Source organism: Serinus canaria, chromosome 1A, assembly GCF_022539315.1.
Source record: "Serinus canaria isolate serCan28SL12 chromosome 1A, serCan2020, whole genome shotgun sequence".
NCBI lineage: Eukaryota > Metazoa > Chordata > Aves > Passeriformes > Fringillidae > Serinus > Serinus canaria.
Genome location: NC_066314.1, coordinates 37,941,290 through 37,962,518, shown reverse-complemented (window position 1 = coordinate 37,962,518; position 21,229 = coordinate 37,941,290). Strand labels below are relative to the sequence as shown.

General features: G+C 37.5%; 1 protein-coding gene across 1 annotated transcript in view; it reads left to right on the top strand.

Moving 5' to 3' along the window:
• Positions 1 to 21,229, top strand: part of PAWR (pro-apoptotic WT1 regulator) — a 70,237-nt gene that overhangs the window by 22,428 nt on the left and 26,580 nt on the right. Inside the window, exon 2 of the mRNA XM_030238602.2 lies at positions 14,247 to 14,375. Coding sequence (XP_030094462.1) covers positions 14,247 to 14,375 — 129 coding nt within the window. The remainder of the gene's footprint in view (positions 1 to 14,246; positions 14,376 to 21,229) is intronic.

Sequence of the window (21,229 nt, the reverse complement as noted above, 5' to 3'; positions counted from 1 at the left end):
TGGTTCATCTCCAGTAAGGATAAACATTTGAAAATTATCATGTCCAGATAACTTGCTCTCAAAGGAGTTGTCCGGAGAGGTCTCTGGTCTGGTAATACAGATTTCTGAGCAACCTTGGTATATTGGAGAAGTTTTTAGAGAATTTGAGTATAAAGTTATGATTATGATTACAAAAGCAATTCTAGGTTCATAAATCTAGATCAGCTAGATAGGAGTCAGTTCCAAGTAAATTAGTGGGAGATCTATTTTACTTAATTTTTGTAACTAATAAAGAGGCAGTGTAATTTAGCAGATCTTTTTTTCCTAGTATTTTAATTGAGACCATCACAGAAGTCTGTTGTAGTTATCTTGTAAATAGCTTGTGTTAGCAGGAAGGTAGAGGTTGTAAGAAAGGTAGTAATTTTGATTAAGCTAACAGGGAATGTAGGTGTGAACTAGTTTCTTCAGTAGGTGTGATATACTAATGGTAATTGAAGTTAATACTCTGGTGCAGTCACTTGGATAAGTTCAAGAAGAAAAAGTGTAATTTAGGAACTGGTATTTTTTGCTTAAAAAAAAAAAAAGAACCTGTAATTGAAGTGATGTAAGAGCAGTTTTCCTCATTCAGGGGAAATGCTCTGCTCATGCTTGTTTCTCCCAGTTTGCTGGGCAGCTGCAGGTGGTTTCTGTGGGATGTATGCATGAAGGTTGGTGAGGATAAATGTGTTCTTGGTGCGGTTTGTTATCCTTATTTGTTGTTTCTGTTGCCACTGCAACTCTTACTGCATAGAGTTTGCTATTGAAAACTCTTAGAAAATTAGGCTGCAGGGAGCCCTGAAGAACTGTCCAGTTTGTCATCTTGTCCCAAAAGCATTCTTACACCTGTCTTATTCCTGATATTTATCTTCCATTGATGTGTACTTTGAAATCTCCAGTGATAAAGATTACATTTCTAGGCAAGCTGCTTTTGCCCCTTTTTTGGATGTATGTTGGGGATTTTTCTGTAATGTACTTGTTGTTCTTGGAAAAAAGTCTTACTAGGTTGTATGAAATGCATGAGTGAATCAGTCTGCATCCAGTTTGCAAAGTGTGTTTTTGTTTTCACTATCCCAGTTGGTTGTTTACAATGTGAGCTGAGATTTTGGGAGAAAATCTTTCTCACAGCATTTTGTTTCAGTAGTGAATGACTGTGAAAGCCTTTGTAGGTGCTTGGTATGAGAATGCATAGATCTACCTGTGTCTTGCTTCCCCCTCTACCATTTAGAAACAGTCTTCAACACAAACCATAAATAGCAAAGGAGCTACAGAAGACACTCAGAGCCTTTCATTATCCTAACTCCATTTAATAAGATACTACATTTTATAGAAATAAAGATAGATTTTATAGAAATAAAGATAGCAAGAAAAATCCTAGACTCCACTTATATTCCAGGCATAAGCTGCTGCAGCTAAATTTTCAATACCTTCTTTTTATCTTTACAAGCTATGTCATAAGTACAGTTAAACAAAAGGCATAGAAGTGTGTATGTGTACAAAGCTCTACTTATAAAAAGGAGTTCCCTGTTCAAAAATGTGGAAAATTTTTCTTAAAACAGAAATAAGAGAATACTAAAATTCTAGCAGTGTAGGGCATAGTGCAGTACATGTGTTATGATCCTTTGTGGTCTTGTTTTAATGGATATTTTTTCCTAAAATAACTTGCATATGTTAGCAGGAGAAGTCACTAATGTGAGGTATGCTGTGTATACAAGGTATACATATTTTAATGTATTTTTATATATTGTGCCAAGAGAGGGGTAATTCATTACAAATTTCACATGGAGTTAGGCCAGGTCCTTGTCAGTTGTGTTTGTGTGCCTGGTTTAATAATAGGGCAAGTGGCAGGTTTGAAGATTAACATTTTTGGGATTAATTGAGTTCATTTACAGTGGGATCAGTTCCTGTGCAGGTAAATGTGCCAGGACAGAAGGATGGGTAGTGCAGGTCTCAGGATGAGCGGAAGATGAGGCTGGGCTGTTTGACCAGACTGTAGGTATTTCTGACTTCATGCTGCTTGTGTTGGACAAGGCAGGTTAAGTCCAGCCTGTTCTTGTCTCTCCATTCTGCTCATTGATATTTGTGTTGCAGTTTTCTTTGAGTTGCAGTGGCCCTGCTGCATGTGGAGCCAAGAAGAACAACGTGTGAGAAGGAGCATGTTAATCCAATGTTTGACTCTTGATGGGCTTTTTACCTAAGGAATGTTAAAGACAGGGCTGTGCTGTGATGTGGCATGGTGATGAAAGTTCCAGTGCTTGGATGGATGAGTTCTGCAGCTCTGTAGTAGTCCTCCTTTTTCACCTTAGAGTAATAGCAGCTGCGCAGGTTACAAGGGGAAAACTGTTCTGCAGCACTTAGAGCCTGCAGATTCAAGAAGTCACCTGGGCCTTGTGTTGGAGCTCTGAAGTCTGAATTAGTAGTTTGTTTCCCTCTAAATATAGATGGTGTTTAGTATTATCAGGACACTATTTATATTCCAAAATAGTTAATAATGTTAAATGTTAGTATGTGCTTTTAGATGAATTTCTGTTGAACCCCTATTTCTCTGGTTCGAATTGCTGAGGTTTTAATTTCCTGAGATTTTGTCCTTTTCCATGTCTGTTTTATCCTTTTCCACTGCTTTAGATCCTTGCTTTTACCTGACTTACCTGTGATGGTCCTGGCACCTCTTTGATCCTGTAGTTAGGTAGACCAAGGTGTACAAAATACTGCTCACTTTTCATAGAGGCACCTTTCTGCTAGGAAATTACCCTGATTTGCCAGTGTCCATGGAGGGGATGCAGAGGACTGGTAGATGCCCTTGTGCAGAGGCAGGAAAGAGGGAGTTGGAGTATAGCTAAAGGGACACTTGCTGTTTCTGGCTGTTGTGGAGCCACAGCCCTTGCCCATTATGTTGTTAAATTTCTTGGGAATTTTGGGGGAGGGAAAAGTCTTGTTTTCTTGGCTGGACAAAGCAGTTGCAGGGGGACATGAAAATAAAAAAATAGGAAGCAGAAGTAAAATCAAAGCAACGCAGAGTTATTTCAGTGTTGAAATAAAGTTTGGCTCAACTTTAGGGTGAAGGTTCAGTTCTGATTGTATCTTGAGTGGTTTCCTTTCTTTAAATTGTCTAGTGTCCTCACACAGTTAGTCATAGATATGCAAAGAATCTTTGTGTTTCCACATTATTTTAATGTTGTTTGTGAGACTTTAGGATTCCTTGCTCTTCCAAATCTACAGCCAAGAGTCATGTGGCAGGGAAGGGAAAGAGTTTTAAAGATTTACTGAGCAGAAAACTGTATATATAAAGCCTTCTGCTAATTTTTGTTTCGTTTAGTGCAGGTGCTAAAAGGTTAATAGCTACCCTCTCACATCTATTGTATCAAGAGATTCTTTTCTAACCTAAAGCAATGTTAATTTCCATTTAAGGAAGAATGTCTGCAGGAGCCAGTGGTATTTACTAACTGCGCCTGTAAAAACATTCCTTTTCACCCTCAGATGCTCACTCAGCCTTCTGTTTTCCAAGCAACGTTATTACAGGCTTTAGCTTGTAGTCTGAGAAATGTTTTAATAACGTGAACAGCAGAATCCTCATTCCTGACTCCTCCTCGGATACTTCTTTACTTGCTTTCCTCTGGTTTGGATTGGACTAAAAGTGTAGCAGTAGCTGGGGGGGATTTATTTTGTTGTTTTTGCATGTGTATATGTCCTCCTGTTAACAACGTGAAGATCCTACTGGAGCATCAGTTTATATTTGAAAGGGTTTTTTTTGTCATTAAGATTCTTTAAATCAAAGGAACAAAAGTCTGATTTTAACTCTCATTTGGCTGTGATAGGTAATTATATGAGACAAATTGAATAGAATCCCATTTCCAGTGTTATCAACTCATGTGAATTCCTCTCCTTGTCGTCTTTGGTCAGAGTGACAGGCAGTTGGGCTGGACACAGCAATGGCTCAGAGCTGCTCCATGGTAACAGAATAAATGCTTCTAGCCTGTGGTACCTACAGGCTGCCTGTAATTGTTTACTTCTCTTTCACTGAGGAATGGTAAAGCTTGAATTACCTTGTGTTTACCACAGTTTGGTCTACAGAAAACAACACATGTGAACAGTTACCATGGCAAACATGATGCATGGTAATTTTGCATCAGTCTTAACCTTAACCTCACCCTTTCATTACACTCAGTAGAAAGGGGGGAAGGGCTGTAGCCCTTCTGTTCTGTGCCTCAGCAAGGGAGAGCCTTGCCAGTGCCTTGTGTCTGGAGCACAGAGCAAATCCGTGTCACCTTGGAGAAAAGTTTCCCAGTCACCAGTAATGGGCAGATTTCTGAATATTTCAGAAGAGAGGACTTTACCCAATATTCCTATTTTGAAGTTGAGAAATGCATGGTACAGGTGATGTTATAAATCAAGATAATAAATGCTTTATAAGATGAAATCTTAATGATTTGCTTGAGCTGTCTGGTCTCAGGCTCTTTGCTTGTCTCTGTCTAGATGGGGTGACATACAAATAATTAATTGCTGAAGACCTGGCCAAGGCTTTTACTATATTGTATGCAAGTAACTCTATAGCTAAAAAAACCCCCAAAACTTTATCAGTCACTCAACAATTAAAATAACTGTAATGGAAAATTGCCCTTTTTGTATAAATTCCACGCTTGTGAATGTAAGCTTTTATTTATCCAGCATTTTCTGTGTTTTATTTATTCATGCTTAGTTCTGGTTTGATTTCTTGTAGAAATAGCATTGCTCTCTTATGAAATGAGTTCCAGTAGTGTAAGGTTCCAGTGAGTGAAGTTGTTTTGAACCAACTGTGTGACATGACTCATTCCTCCCATTATGATCCTATACTATGATTTTCTCACACCTGGATGGATTTACTTTTGTGTCTGTGCATGCTGTTCTCTGTTCTGAGGTCATCATATTTAAATGCTACTTTTGTACTAAGATACTTGAACTGCTGGTACTGTTTAGTGTGCACATGAAATACACTTTTGTGGCAATGTCTTGTCTATTTGCATGTTCCCACCCTGAAGTCCTAGGTTTTCTTACCTACTGGAAGTGGAGTGTGCTCAGCTCTGTTTTAGACCTGGTAATCAAAAAATGAAAATTTTTGGATGCAGGGAAAATTAGGCAGCCCACTCTGACAGCGACAGAAAGACCACAAAAAACAAGTACCTTGTGTAGTTTTGCTTCTCAGACCAATTGAAACAGATGTGTCCTTTGCTTGCTGGCTTATTTTTGCTGCTGTAATATCTGTTTACTTGAGTAGCTCCCTCTCACCAGGCACCAGCTACATCTTCTTTCTGTGAGCCTTTCCCACAGCTCTTTCTGTCTCCCACGCTTTCTCCTCCTCCCTCCCAAGTCAATACCATAGTTGCCTTAGTTCCTCCCAGAGCTTTTGAATGGGAAGAGTCAAACACCTGCTGAGCTGGCTCAGGGCTGGATGCAGTGCTGACTGCTTAGGTGGAAGGGTAATTGCCTGTTTTGTCTAGTCCTTGAATTACTCTGGCAGCTAATCTGCATATTTCACTTGTAGCAAACTTCAGTTAGCCCCCTCACACTTGGGCAACTTTCATGTCTTAAAGGATCTATTACTAAGTATTAATTACTGTCTGGAACACAACACGCAGGCACCTGCCAGCACTAGTGACTTCAGAAACATAGGAGTACAAAAGAGCTGGGATTTCTGAGCACAGCTTCCATAAGAAGCAAGGATATGAGTGGAGGTAACAGAAGACTCTTAGGCTGTAAACATGTAACATTTCACTATGAGAACCTGGGCTGGATTTTCATCAAGATCCTTGGACATTGATATATTTATAAAAAAAGTGTTGGCAATGCTCCCAAGGAAGAGGACTTCCCTACAAATACAGAGCTAAAGAGTGATTTTGGAAGTCTAGGTTGGGAAACAGCTGTTTCCCAGCCGCTGTTCTGTCCCAAATCACACAATTGTCACTAGGATTAATTTGTAGGTATAAAGTGTTCTCCCAGGAAATAGTTAAAATGTTGACTTGAGCAACAAGTTTAAACTTTTTTTCATCTTACTTGGTTATATCTGTGCTATGGAGGCTTCAGTACCACAGATGTGCTTTGTCTGCCTGCACAGTTTTGATCAGTGCTGTCTATTCCTGATAACAGTGCTGAGTCCATCAAAAGTGCTTGTTTATTGCCATGCATACAAAATTCAAACTTTTTTTTTTTTCATCCAGATAAGTGCCTATCCTATTTGAACTCCTTTTTCAGTACTACTTTTCCCTTTCTGCCTCACGGCTGAATGTAGAGTCCATCTCTGTCTAGTTAGTACCCTTGTGTTAGGACTCAAAAGAAGCACCTGGAAGAGCAGAAAATCTGATTATTTTTTTTTTATCAGTTTTTCTGTAGTTTGAGAACTCACTCCTAAATGAGAATTATAGTGCAACTCTCAAAAAATTATTGTGCCAAAGTTTTCTTTTTCCCTTTGGGATGGGTTCTGAGTCTGTTGTCCTGGCTTGCCTGTGCTCAGTTGGTTTTCATCAGCCTTTTTGCCTTTGTTTAGTTTGACCAATCCCACACCCACTGTATGTAAACATTGAATGAGATTCAGTGTTTAGAATAAGGCAAATGACAAGTAGCCCACTAGGCAGGAGAGCAGAATCCTATGAAGTTGCTGCATTACAAAATAATTAAATGCAACTTGATATTCAGACAGTATAAATGGCTACAAACTGCATTCTTTAGGGGACAGGATAGTTAGAAATACAGTTCCACTGCTTAACCTGTTTGGTTTCCTTTTAGAACATTCTTTCAGTACTGACCTCATCTTTATTTCCCTTCAGAAGCACCATAGATGTACTGGGGTTGAGAACATTCTTCTGTGTTAGGTGGTCACATTAAAAGGAATAATTCTGTTTTGAAAATAGCCTGCTTATCTTCTTCTAGTTTTTTTCTCTCCCTATTTCTGTGGCTTTAAAGAGAAAGGTGCTCAGTCTGTGTGGTCTTTTGCTACATGACAATAAATCTTTCTCTCATTTGGAGCATTGTTTCTGTTTGCTAAGTTTTGTTAGAAATACATGGCAGTGAAAGTCAAAGTAATGGTGGTTACAGACATTTTTACTCCATTATCTTTGCTTGATTAGCTTTTGTTCAGCCATTGTTTACAAGCCCTCTAATATCAACATCTCCTAAAGTCTTACCTAATGCAGAGCAAGTTTAATAGAAAAAGTAGCATAAGTGAGCATCAAACATCTGAATGATCACTTTTTTTCTATACATCCAGGAAGAGTTCTCTTTTCTGCTCTTGCAGTCTGTGATTGTTGTTTCCTGACATCTGTGGCATGATGCAAACCAATAGATATTTCTTTGTGAACAGTGCAAATATTTTTAACAGATCTGTTTTTTCCCCCCTGACTGAACCAGGCAAACTTTGTTTTACTGAATTTCTTCTGCTCAGCCACTGGTTTGCTATGTTTGTTTCAGATAGGATGCATTATTTCAGAATATTAGCTTGGAGGTTAATGAGATTGATTTGGTGACTGACTCCACTTCTCTGTGTGTGTTATTTTTAGGGACCATTTCTGTAACTTTCAGATTCATATGTTCAACACTATTAGTGATTTCTGTGCAGACAGTGCAGTTTTTATTAACTCTTTACCAGAGGTCCACCATCAGCAGAGAAGGGAAAAGACATGTTTACTGTCAAAATAGAAGTAAGGAGCAGTGTGCAAAATTTGAATGAGGAGTGAGACGTTTATTTTCACTCTTGGTGCACAGAGATGTGCTATGAAAGGACCCTATACTTGTGAAAGTCAGATCATACCAACAGCATTAGGAGGATTGTGCTGCTTTTTTCTTGCACCCTTTATTTGATGTTGTTTCATATTTTCTTTTCAAGAGCATGGGACTGGGATTTCTTCTGGATGAGTCATAATTCTATTCACATTATTTCTCTGTGGAAGAGATGTAAGCAGTTGGATGTCATTGCACTGGGATCCTCAGTCATTGTTGCTGCTTGATTCTTCTGTTCTTAGGTGTTGATCAGTTAGAAGGGCTCTAAAATGCTAACCATGAGTTCAGTGTTAAAAAGTTTGGTGCTTAATTCTGATGTTTGCCAATCCATGATTTTTATTATGTCTCTCTCTTTTCTTGAAAAATTTTAATAATGCTCCATAGCTTGTCTTTTGCAAGACAAGTTTTGTTGGATCCCTGGAATTTTACTCTGTGACTTTCTTATCATGTACTAAGTAGTTAAATTAAGCATAACCACCAATCATTCTTGACAAGCCTTGTGATAAAGGATTTTTTGGTGATTAGTTTAAGTTAAACATTTGACTTTTGAACTCATTCTTGTGGTATGTTTGAAAACACCGGTGACCAAACAGTGTATTTTGATGAATAACAAACTGCAAACATTGCTGCTTTTTGTTATTATAATGAGGGATAATTGACATTCTGGTGTTGATGCAGTTGATGTTTTACATAAAGCTTTAAAAGAATTCAAAATACCTTGTTACTTTGCTCTTAATACAGACAAATATGCTGGGTTTTTTACCCGAAACATTTCTAAGAGGATTTTGAGACTTTAAATTGTGTTTGCTCTGGAATATAATTGAATGTACAAAGTAGGTACTTATAAATTCTTGTTATGGGTGAGAAAAGGATAGAGTTAAAAAAAATGTAAATGTGACTTATAATCAGGAATGCTGTGAATTTTGTAGAGCATGATGTGCATTTCACTGATCTATGCGATGCTCGATGCTCGTCTTTTAGGATTGCTTTGTTGGCAGCATGGTCAAGGATGAGCGAATCCTGTGGCTGCAGTCAGCTGTGCTCTGGCCCACCTGCTGGGCACTGACCCATTCTTGTTGTAGGGTCTCTTTTGATCTCAGATACCAAAGATTCCTGCCTTTGCTACTCTTCTGTGTTAAAAATCCATGCTTGTGATTATACTAATGGTTGATATTAGACTGTTCCAGTTACAGACGTAGACTTTTAGAAGTGCATAAAAATCATGTGGATAAGGTGTTGGAGTTTAGTATCCTCTTTTGGGCTCTCTTAATGTGAGAATTGAAGTCTTAAAAAAAATAAAATCATTAGCTGGGTAATTGATTCAACTGCTTGTAGGTTTTAGACAGTTCCCAGGAATAACATTATTTGTTTTCACCTCTGTAGGATTGGTTTTCAACTTGTAAAGAAAAGCACTTCAGCAAGTGAAATGTGATGAAAGGCTTGCAGAATGAAAAAGATGCAATTTTTCCAATTATACTGTCATTTCAATAAAAAGATTTTATTACTGTAAATGTGTTTTACTTAATTATTTTGGGTTAGGTCTGCGCAGTGTAGTAAAAGTGTGTTATAAATATGGTTAAAATTAGTGCTTCAGAGGGGAAAAGATGCGCGATCTTAAATCATGGAGGTTTGGGATTTTTGCTTGTTTTGATGGGAGGTGCTGACAAAAGCATTTGATACTATGCAAAGAGATAGGAAAGTGGTATTTAGCTGATATCAAAGTTGTGCATGGTAAAGCAAGGAAGCATTTGGTTCTCAGTGTTGCAGTAAGAAGAGTGAAATCATGTGTAAGATATGTGTAAGATAGTTGTCTTTTATTTGCAGTTACTTTTCCAGGTTTTTCTGAATGGTTGGTCAGCCAAGGGAAAGATAATGTTGAATTCCAAAATGTATGTGGCAGTAGTTAATTGCCTGGATAAATTTTTTTCAGAATTAAAATTAATTCTTACATCTTGTCTTGTATTTCTACTGTTGTTAAGCTTTCAGAAAATATTTACATTTAATAGGAACCTTTGCAGTTTTACAATGTCTTGAGGTGAAGTTATGATAGTGCACTTTGAACTTTTTCTCAGCATAGGAAATATCTTTTGATATTTCCTATGCTGAGAAATTGATTTTTTAAAATTGATTTTTTAAAATTGCCTCTTTAAACTGCTTGTAGTTGTTTCAGGGAAATGGGAAGATGCCTCAATTTGTTTCCTCTCCAACAGTACTACCATGGTTAAGCTAGGAAAGCCCGTTGAGATAACTGATGGTGCTTGTGATGCAGAGTTTCTGTTCATTGCCCAATATGAAGCTGAACAATGAGGTTTTACTGAGAGTACATATCTGCTTGCACATCTTGCTGTACTGGGTAAATATGGTATTATCTCAAGTGCTCATCATTTTCAAAAAGCTGATGTAGCACAACCATTCCTGGAGTTCTGCGAAATAAGTAGTTTGAATGGGCTTGTATCTGGTCCAGGCAAAATCAGTTGAGCTAATTAGAGCTGCTGAAAGGAACCTGAGTGACCTTTCATGAAATGAGCTGGGAAGCCCTCAGTTATGTGCTGTAAGGCAGAAGCAGGTTGGTGCAGGAAGGGGGTTGGGAACCAGGACATTTTGACTCAGTGTGATTTCTTGTGGCGAGAGCAGCTTGTGCATACTCTTAAACTGATCTGCACAGGATAGGAATATTGCTTCTTTCCAAGGAAAAGACAGCCCTTCCCCAGCTTTTGCTTCTTCTTAGCAATGCACTAATATTTATAGGAGGCAAACCAGTGAACCATTAGAAATGTTCTTTGTACAGTGTCTCTTTAAACTGGAGGTGGTGGTGTGCTGGAATGTGGAGATATCTTTGTGGCAGTGTTTTTCCTCAGTCCGATTCTTTTGAAAGCATCTTACTCTGCTTGTATTTTCCATACTAGAGGTTTACAAAAAAATGTTTATACTACAGCTTCAAACATCTACTGAAATCCTAGAAAACCTAAAAAATTTCTGTGGATTCCTTATATTAAGATCAGATGTAGGAATGTCACATTGAGTATCTGCTATACAAAACTCAGATGATTTTAATGAAAAATAAGATTCTGAAATGGTATGTGCCTAGTGGCAAAATAAAAAAGCAGAGGAAAGGGAATGGACAGAGAGAATTATATAATTACACCTCAGTAGTTACAAGTCCATTTCTCTGCTGTGCTGACAGAGAAAGTAATTGCTGTACTTACGTCTTTTTCAGTGATGTGAAACTAGTTTTTACAGCAAAGTGCAGCATTTCAGGGAGCCTGCAACATGAACAACATAGTAATCCAGCTCATTGAAATGTCTTGTGGATTGAGGCAGTTTCAGCTGCACGGCAGTTAGAAAAAACCTTGTTTTTAAAGTGTCTAACAACACTTGAAACATTTTTAATTTTTTCAATAATAATGGATCAAGCCTCACCCACAAAGCAAAATGTGGTTTTATTGAATTTTATTACTCCAAAAATTTGCTAAGAACATAAATGGCAGTAATGCTAGCAATCAGTAACTGAAGATGAAGTGCATAAGCAGGATATTTTCAATAAGAGAGCTTATTTCATCATGAGTCAAAAAAAGTGGATTTCCTTTTTAAGGCTAATGGTTATGGAAGCAAAACTTAATAACTTCCTTAAAGGCAGTAAAAGGTTTATGTAGTTGTTAGTGTGTTGGTTTGTGCTCAGCCTGCATTTTGTAAGCATTGTGTGAATTGGTGTGTCTGCATGTTTGGAAGGGGAACACAACCTTTGTGTTTGGGAAACCACAGCCTCTGACAGCGCCAACAAATCTGCTTTAGGGCAGGAAGGCCTTGGCAGCCCTGGCCAAATGTGCTGTGTCAGCCATGGATGGTGGCTGTCAACCTGTGCTTGTGACTCCTCCACCTCATCTCTTACAACTCATAAAAAACCTGGTGCTTTTGTGGTTCTAACCACTTAAACTTGTGCTGGCCTCAGCTGGTTGGGACACCTGCTGCAGTGAAGGCAACTGGAGGGGGGAACAAGCCCCCATAGCCTTTAAAATAGAATTTGATTTACATAAACTGTTTAACCAACTGTTCCATGCTTGGCAAGAAGGCCTTTAACCTTGGAAGTATGGATTATTTGGGGTAGTTGAATACCTTTCAGTGGTACAAAGCAGACTTTGGTGATCTTGGACCTTCCTGAGAAGAAAGGAAAGGGTGGGAATGGACATTGCTGGCAAATCCCAACTGAAAATATTTAGTTTAAAATTATGTGGCTAGAACTTTAAAATTTGTGGCTAGAAAACCAGATTTTGTTCCTGTTTAAAATTGATAAAGGAATAGGTAGTAGCAGGTAATCTTATATTAAAAGAGAGAAGAACATTCTTCATTACAAATGCAATTGTATTCTGAGAAAAATATTTCTATTGAGCACTCACTCTCTTTGGAAATCTTCTGAGAAGCATGTATCTGAAGAGAGAATTTGTGGAGAAAGCTACACTTATCTACTTAGTCACTACTAAGACCTTTTTCCTACAAGCTTGATGTTTGAGCCTAATTTTTCTCCTTAAAGAATGTTTTCCCTTGAAAATGCAAAGTTGTTTCCATTCTCTGTCATGACTTGGAGACTGGAAGACCAGTCTCAAAATGTTTCTGTTTTTCTAACACAGTATCATTCTTCATCTGACACGGGTTAAAATTTACAGGATGACTTCTGTGTGTCTCCTAGTTCTTTCTGAACGGGGCTGGCTTTGTAAGAGGCAGAGATGACTCAGTTTCTTGTTGCAGCAGGGCCTTATTATTTCTTCTTGTGTCACTTCATAATGAATTAGTATGATAATGGGATAAATTAGGACATAAGTTTATGTCATCAAAATTTTTAAGTTTTACAGTTTATAAAAGGTAGAGGACGTTGATTTAAAGATCATTTCCTAGAATGTACCATGGCAGTGTTTTTTAAATAATTTGTTACAAATGGACCCGGAAGAATTATATTAAATATCTGTAATTATTTTATTAGAAAAGACTTATTGAAAGTGTTATTGAATGTGTAATGATTTAGTCATAGTAACCCTCTAAGTGTGCCTTTCTTAGTGATAGGAGCAGGTCTGCATGAGTTACATTGAAAGGTTGGTTAGAAGTAGACCAGTGAAATTGCATTAGTGTTGCTGTCATGAGCACTGCTGTGGAGACTTTAAATGGCTTTTATTCAGGTTCACTTGTGGAAACAAATCCCTTTCTGGTTTGCCAGTTTTCTAGCACGTGTATCACCATAGTGTTTGCTTTGGAGGAGCTGGAGTTGGTTTTTGATATACTACTGCTATTTCCAGCTAGCAAATAACACTGGTTTTATTTTAAAGATAGTGTATTCCAGCAGTCTCGTTATATACTTTTGACTAGTTTTCTGTCCTTTGTGTAAAGTGATGACAGAGATTGTCAGTACCTGAGCCTCAGAATACTGACTTCATTTTTACTGCATTAGAAATGTCAGCTGAAATAATTTGACATTCATCTTTCTTCTCTGCTAGTCCTGTTCTTTGTTTCTCAAGGTAATGTACATGAATCTAGAAGCTTTTGGATGTCTTAAACTGGTTATTTCCCTCTGTTTCTGTAAGAGGGTTTCACACACCTCTTGTTCTGATGTAGAGTACTGGCAAACAGCTTGTGATGTCATGGTCAGACTTTTTTTTTTTTGGCTTTGTCTGCTTTAAGTTGGTTTTCTAACATAGCTGACTTAGCCCAAAGGTGCTTGAGTCCTCACATTTCTACCCTGGCCATAACGTGGCTTTGAGCTAGAATAGAGGCAGTAATACTGATTTTATTTATATTTTTATTTACTTGCCTACTTACTTTTACTGTCTCTGGCTTGACAGCAGTCAGTGCTTAAGAAACTTAATCCTCTCAAAGCAAGTATTCCAGCAATGTGAACATTTGTGCTGAAGAGTCAAAACATTATGTATAAGTGTAAAACTGTGAATAATTAATGTCTGTCCAAGTCATTAAAAAATTACTGATTTTCAATGGTAAATTTTCAAAGAAAAAATGAAAATCAAGAGGGCCAAAATTAAAATGGGTGATTGAGACTGACACTTATACCTCAGCAGGTGCCACTAGGTCAAAAAAACCCTGATGTTGAGTGAAGAGTACAATTAACTTTGTTTCTTTTCTGGATTTCCAGAAAATCTCTTGTGTAAAGGTAATACAGTTGTAAATGGCAAACAGGGTTGTAGAGTCATTCCAATGGAAGGAACTTCAGGTATAGCCCAAGCTCCTGCTCACAGCGGGATTAGCACTGAACTTGCATGGTGTTGCCTAAACCTTTGTCAAAATGGATCGTGTTTTGATTATTTCTTACTTTTGTCAGGAAGAAAAGCTGTTAGTTGGAACAAAAAGCATTTAAACATTTAATTAGACTTTCCTGAAATATGAAATTATTATTTGAAGATATTCACTGATGCATGAATTTTGTGAAATATGGGAAGCATGTGAAGCAGCATACAATAATAATAACCAAATATTTTTCATTTTAGAGCCTAGATGAGTATGAAGATGATGAAGCAGGCCAGAAGGAACGAAAGAAAGAAGATGCTATTACTCAGCAGAATACGGTACAAAATGAGAGTTCCAGTGCAGATACCTCTTGCTCATACTTACTCCAGGTGAGATCTTAACATTGTTCATTTTGGCATTTTACTCAGATTTGAAACTTGTACTGCTTTCTTCTTTGTATTGCTAAACAGTAGATTTTACCCTACATGAAAAACCCTAAAGTTCAGGAGTTGACACATTGCTGAAAACAGAGTATGAGGTTCCATTCCACAAACTTAATACTACTGAGATGAAGATTCTGACAACAGAATCTTCTGTTTCTGTAGAGGTCTTGAAGGTAATAGTTTTGATGTTCATCATAGAACTTAACTGTTGAGTAAGTTACTGGGGAAGAGAAACTGGGAGATTCAAGTGGAAAACACTGACAGGCATAGAATATTCAGTTAATTGGAGGTAGACTCCTAAATCAGGACACATTTTCCTAATTTATTTTGTTAATTGACTTCTAATTACTGATTCTAGGACTGAAACCAACACACAAATTCCTAGGGTAAACAGCCCTTGCCTCTTTGAAACCTTTTCTCCCTTTTTATTGCTTTCCAATCCCCTGACCACACTCATTCCTGCAGTCCCCTCCCCCTGACATCAAGGTACACCCCTCCTTCATACTATACCACCTGTGACAAATATTCTGTCTCTTTTTTGAGTGCCCTAAGTCTCTTTAGCCAGTCTTGTTTCTCCTTCTGTTACCTAACAGCATGTACAAATCCAGCTGTACAAACTGAGGCTATGCAGCTCTGCCTGTTGACTCCATCAGAGGCAACAGCACATGCACAGGGAGAATAACATGCAAACAAACCAAGCACATGGTGCTCATGGATAGTTTTATACCCATCCATAACTGGAGGTGGCATGGCTGGTTTGGTGAATCTGGATGCTCTTTCCTTCTAAAATTTTGCCTAGTCTTTCATCTGCTCATGGATGCCTTTAGCATTAAGAGCCTGGGGCAGAGAAGTCTACACCTTAATTACCTGCAATGTCAAGGTCTCCTTTTGTTAAAGTTGAATCTGTTATTTTCCATGTTTCTATGTGATTTCAGCAAGGTGTCCCAGTGGAGGACATGGGGAACAACTGCTTCCTTTTTATGTGTCTGAGTGCTGCAGAGAGAGCGTGGCTCCTCTCAGCTGCCTGTTCTGTAGGCTGAATAATTCTATTTTACTTGACTGTTCCTCCTACAGGAGTTACTCTGAACATTCTCCATTTTCCAGTTTGACTCTGTTTTGTTTGGTACCCAAAACCAGAACCAATGAAACATTCAGTATAGCATGCAGTCATAGAGTGGTTTAGTGGTGGGGTTTATTTTGTTCTCTGTTTCTTTCCTAATAGTTCCTGATGCCTATTTGTCTCCTGAGCACTGAATTCACTGTTTATGTTGTGAATGCCTAATCTAACTTAACATTTTTCAAGTTATCTGTGAGTGTGAATAACAAGCTCAGAGGTCAATGCCTGTGTAAATTTAGAAACATGTTCACCTTTCGTTTCACTTATGTACACTATACTTATGTACATTAAATTTAATCTCCTGTTCCACCTCCCAGTCACTCCCAATAAAGGAGTCATGCATGTTTTAACAGTTGATCTGTATCTTTTCTGTTCTGAGTAGCATCTGTGGACATCTGCTCCCCAGTGAAAAGCACAGGTTACTGCACAGGTTCCTGTGACACTATTCTGGTTGTCCCATCCACTGTGAAAGCTGGCCATTGGGTCCACCATTATTTCCTGCCTTTGCACCAGTGGTTTATTCACAGGACATTTCCTTTTACTCTAACAGATTACTTTCTTGAGTAGCCTTTGGGGAGTGCCTTTGAAATGCAGTATGCTGTCAATCAAATTTCTGTCCTGGACATGTTTTTATAACTTAAAAAAGCTGTATTAACTTTGCAAAATGCATCTATTCTACAAATGCCCTGGTAACTCTTTCACATGGTATCATATTTACTTACTTATTCCTTAATTGTTCTAGACTTGCTAGCAACACTTTATCCTGTATAAATATCAAGTTTACTCCTCTACAGGTCAGTGTTTGTTTAAGAATCTTCTTGAGGATGATGTTTATGTTACCCTGTGGTACTAGGGCAGTTTTAAATGAGAAGTTCCATTTGATCTTGAGTAGTTCAGATATTATATTTTTTTCAGTAACATCAATAGTTTCTTCAAAGCTCAAAGACTAAGTAGCTGCCTCATTCTGGTAGACAACATTTTAAAATTTCTTTTATTAATTTTTTTTTCACATTCTAGCTGTGCTTCTGCTGTAAATAGACCATTCTCCAGAGGGAGTGCTCTGATATGACACTCTAACCATTCTTTTCCATGGTGTACATCTACAAAAATATTCACTCAAAGCCAGTGTTTCCTCTGAGTATGCCTCATATAACCAGATCTGTTGTCTTTACAGATTTATCAGGAGCCATCATGCTGAAGAGTTTTTATGCTTTTTTCCAAGTTATTTGTAAGACTGTTTCTTACAGTGTTCACTCTGTTTTCACTTCTTCAGCAGATACTCCAAAAGTTTTAATTTTCAGTTTCTCCTAGTGGTATTATATGATGCTTTGGCTATATTCCTGTGCCCTCTTTTTTTCATCCATGTTTTCTATTCTTCTTGACCAGCAACCTAAGTTTTTATTTACCAAACTGTCTGTATTAATTGTATCCTACATTTCCAAGTTTGTCACCTCTATTCCAACAGGCGCTACTTCTTTGTTGACAGAGCAGGAGTGTTGTGTCACCAGCAGTACAGAAGAAAGTCCCAGGTCTTGGATCTTGCAAAGGCCCAGGGTGGCACATGTACAGAACAGATGGAACCTTAGAAAGTTGTAGCTACTAAGGCTTAATCACTTTACTACTGGCTCTGTCAATTCACTTTTTATTAGAAGACTTAGAACTTGCCTGTTTTGAACAGAATTTGACAGCAGTGTTACTTCAGATTTGATGACTTAATTTCCTTTTGATTCTACTCTGTCCAAGGCTAATATTCTTTTTAAAAAATAGAGCTTATGTTGTAGATGTAAGAACTAATTTTAAGTTGCCATTGACCAATATATATTTTACTTCCATGTACTAAGCAGAATAAATACGTTTCTGTAGTTACAGCTATTTCCCCCCATTTGTCCATTTTTATTATCATTTAATGAAATTTGTAAATACATAATTATTGTGAAAATGGTAAATAAAATGGTATTGACTTCATATTTGATAAGGATATATGTTGCTGAATAAGGTTTTCTTGCCAGTCCCTAATCTGATTTTCAGTTCCCTTTTAATATTGTCAGAGCTTGTGGTTCTGATTTCTTAGGCAATATGTACATTTTTTGAAAACTCTGGTCTGAATTGAAAGTTCTTCATCCAAGCACAGACATACCAGGTTTGTTAAGAATAGATGTAAATACAGCAGATTTGAGTATTTTCCCTGAAACAGAGCTATTTGACTGAAATAATCTTCTGAATTATTTTATATTGGCAGTATAGAAGATGGTAGGTCTGGCAGTGTTACAGGCACTGAAAAACTGTTGCAATCAAGAATTTGTTGTTTAACTTTAGAAAAAGATAGTGTGGATAGCCACACCTGACCTCAACATTAAATCCTCTCCCAGACACAAGTGTTACATCTGACTCTGACTTTCTTGCTCGAATTTCCTCCTGTTCTTAGTAGGACTAAAGTCCTGTCCAGTTTTTCTGATCTTGTGAGTTATGTTACTGTGGGCTACTCCAGTGATGTGTATGGGGTTTCACACTGGGGGTGATAAGTCATGTATCAATAAGCCTAGAACTCTTACAAATCATTACAGCTAAAATCTGTAATGCTAAGGACAAGCATAGTTAAAACTACTACTTTAACTTTTAAAGTTTCTACTTTAACTAAAAATCTTCACTGTCTGGTAATTATAGAAATCTAGCTCTTGTTTAGCAGAGATGGCAAAATTGAAAATAGTGCAAAACTATTTGATAGCAATGTCTTTCTTGGAGGTAGATAGAAAAATAGTAGGTGGATAGTTCAAAGCAGTGAACATGTCTTAATTTAAAATGGTGTTAGTGTTTATGTGCTATACAGAAAGCTTGCATCAAAAAAACCTACAAGGTTTGGCTGGAAAAAAACAATTTGTCTAATGAAGATTTATTTTAAAGTCTTTTAGAAAACTTTCTGAGTTTCAGAATGTGGAAAAGATGTTACTATTAGCTAATACTCAAAAAAACCCTGCCAGAAAACACCATATGCAAGGCCTTTATATCAAAGCATTCAGGTTTGCTGATACCATGGTCATATGCCTCTTGGAATTCTGTTGTTTATGCATCTGGCCTCCTAAATATGTCCCAAATATGTGCCCTTCTTCATGTAATCCTGTGGTAGCAGGGCTAACATAACCTGTCTGTCATTACAAAAGTGATATTTGAGCATGGTAGTATGTTGTGGTGTACGTGTAGCCTTATGGTATTTTTGGGAAATTGGAGAGCCAATATGATGTATATGTCACCTTTTGGTGTTCTTGGAAAATTGGAGAGCTAATAGGGAAGGCTGAGAAGATTAAGTCAAAGCTAATATAAAGCCTTGCAATGAAAGACACATGTAGAGGTCCTCCACCCATTAAAACCTTCTAATTACAACTGGCTGGTTTTTGGTAGTTATGCTATAATAATACAGAAGTATCATTCTCAATACCTTGTAAATGGTTTATGTTATCTTTGGTTTGTTTTATGTTATCTTTGGTTCCTTTCTGCTTGCATTTTATTTCGAATGTTGTAGTGTCTGTGAATGCTAGTTGTGCTGAGCAGTGAATGAGAACAGTGCAAAAAAATTTATTACCTGTGAATAATTGACATTTAAGATATGGGAGTTGAGTAGATACGTATTGACAAAAGCATCAAGAGACAAAAAGGCATTTGAGAACTTCAGAGCTACTTTTGTCATTGGCATGAGGATGGGGGTTATTGAGTTCTAGATGTGTGTTTTTCTCCTCACTGAGGACAAAATGGGTCTTGCTGGATGAGCTGTATCCTTTCCCCTCTCTGGAAAACTTGACCCAAACATGTCAGCATGTTTTTTGCTACTAATATAACATGGGAATAGGAATCAGTTCTGGTGAGAGATACTGATTCTTGTGCCTGTGGGCCTGGAAGGAGAAAATTCTGAGTCACTTAGATACTGAATTTCAGCCTTTGTGAAACTAATACTCTGAATATTTCAACTGAAAGGTAATTATTTATAAATGCTAGAATGATTTAGAATATCTTACTGTAGAAAGGGAATGCTGATCTTTATTATTGTCACACAAAAATTGTCTAGTGTATTTCTTAATTCTATATTAAGAAATTGAAGATCATAACTATCACAGTTACCAATGTCTTTTGCATCTCTCTGATTGCCAGTTCTCTGCAGCTTTCTGCTAGAAACCTGTCTTGGTATTTGTAGTGCTGGTATGAAGCTGGGAGGGGAATTTTGCATCTCAAGCATTCTGAAGTCTGGGATCCCAGTATGAGATGGCTCACTCTTTTTTTTAAGCCATGACAACTGGTTTGCTGTACCTGATATCATATTATGTATTGCTGCAAGGCCCAGGGCCTCATTCAAGACCTTGCACTTCAGTTGGAAATAGCAATAATTTTGTTCCAACAATTAATTTGCTTTGTGTATGCAATTGTGATGCACATTTCTTACTCTCCCTGTATTGCTCTTACCATGTACATGAACAAGAAATTGAGATATTGAATCTTACAAAATTACTTTACTCAAGATACAACTTTGTGAGATACATTTTAGACAGTTAAACATCCACACTGAATTGGAGTCACAAACACAGAATGGATTTGCTAGACAAAAAAAAAAGTCACTTCATTTGTAGCACTTAACCTTGTTAGACTGTAAGTTGTATTACATTCTTGCAGTAAGTACAAATTATGCATTAGCAGACAGACTAAAGCTTGATCCTAGTACTGAATTCCTGGGGAGCTGTTAATCCAGGACAACAGAAGGCAAAGCTGCCCTAGTTTTCAGCTCAGAGCACTGACTTACATACACAGTAGTATTGCCATGCCTTGAGTTGCTCTCGCCCCTCTCTGTCGCAGCAGTGCAGGTTTTTGTACTCTGCAAGAGGTTGGCTTGGGATGGATGCTTGAATAATCATTCAATTTAGTGTAGAAATTAGTCAGTACCTGTGAAAGAATCCTTGTTGATTGGAGGTGAGGGTAGGATGAAATGTCTACATAATTAGCATTAATGGTACAACTGAGAAATTGTGTCGCAGTGGGTTGGGTTCATTGTAGTAACTTCAGAATGAGTAGGTTAGGTGGCTGGTGAAGCAGTGTAAACTTGATTTATTAACATGACCCTTTAGTTATGCCTTGTGCATTTAGTTGTGAGTCATTCAAAAGACTGAAGGAAAACCACATCTGATCTTTTTTTAATGTTTTGTTCTAAAAAATTTTAACATTTCAGCAAAACATTGCAGGCACTTTCTAAAAGGAACCTTATCCAGAGATATTTCTACAGAAGTGTAGTTCTGTTTGCTTAAAAACTGTTATTTTCTTTAAATGTGGCCTAACACATTGGAATTTTTGCAAGCAAGGATATATATCAGTGTTTAATGTTTAAATGTTTAATAGACATACCTTATAAGCTTTGCTGAAAGCAATAAATAAAGGTAAGGAATAAAATTCCTTCTTAGCCTTGTGGCAGACTGTGAGAAATGCAGGGATCTGGATTGCTTATATGCATCTCCTGTCAGAACAACAGCTGGAAACCTGTTTGACACAAGCAGAGCTTTCTCCAGAGTTTTGTACTTGAATCTTGTGCTGAGAATATACTGCCAAATAAGCCAGTCAACTCAAGTTGCACTTCTTGCCTATTTTACCTTTTCTGGCTTTTCATTTAGCAATGTAGTGTCACACAACATCATTTTACAATTACTCTCAT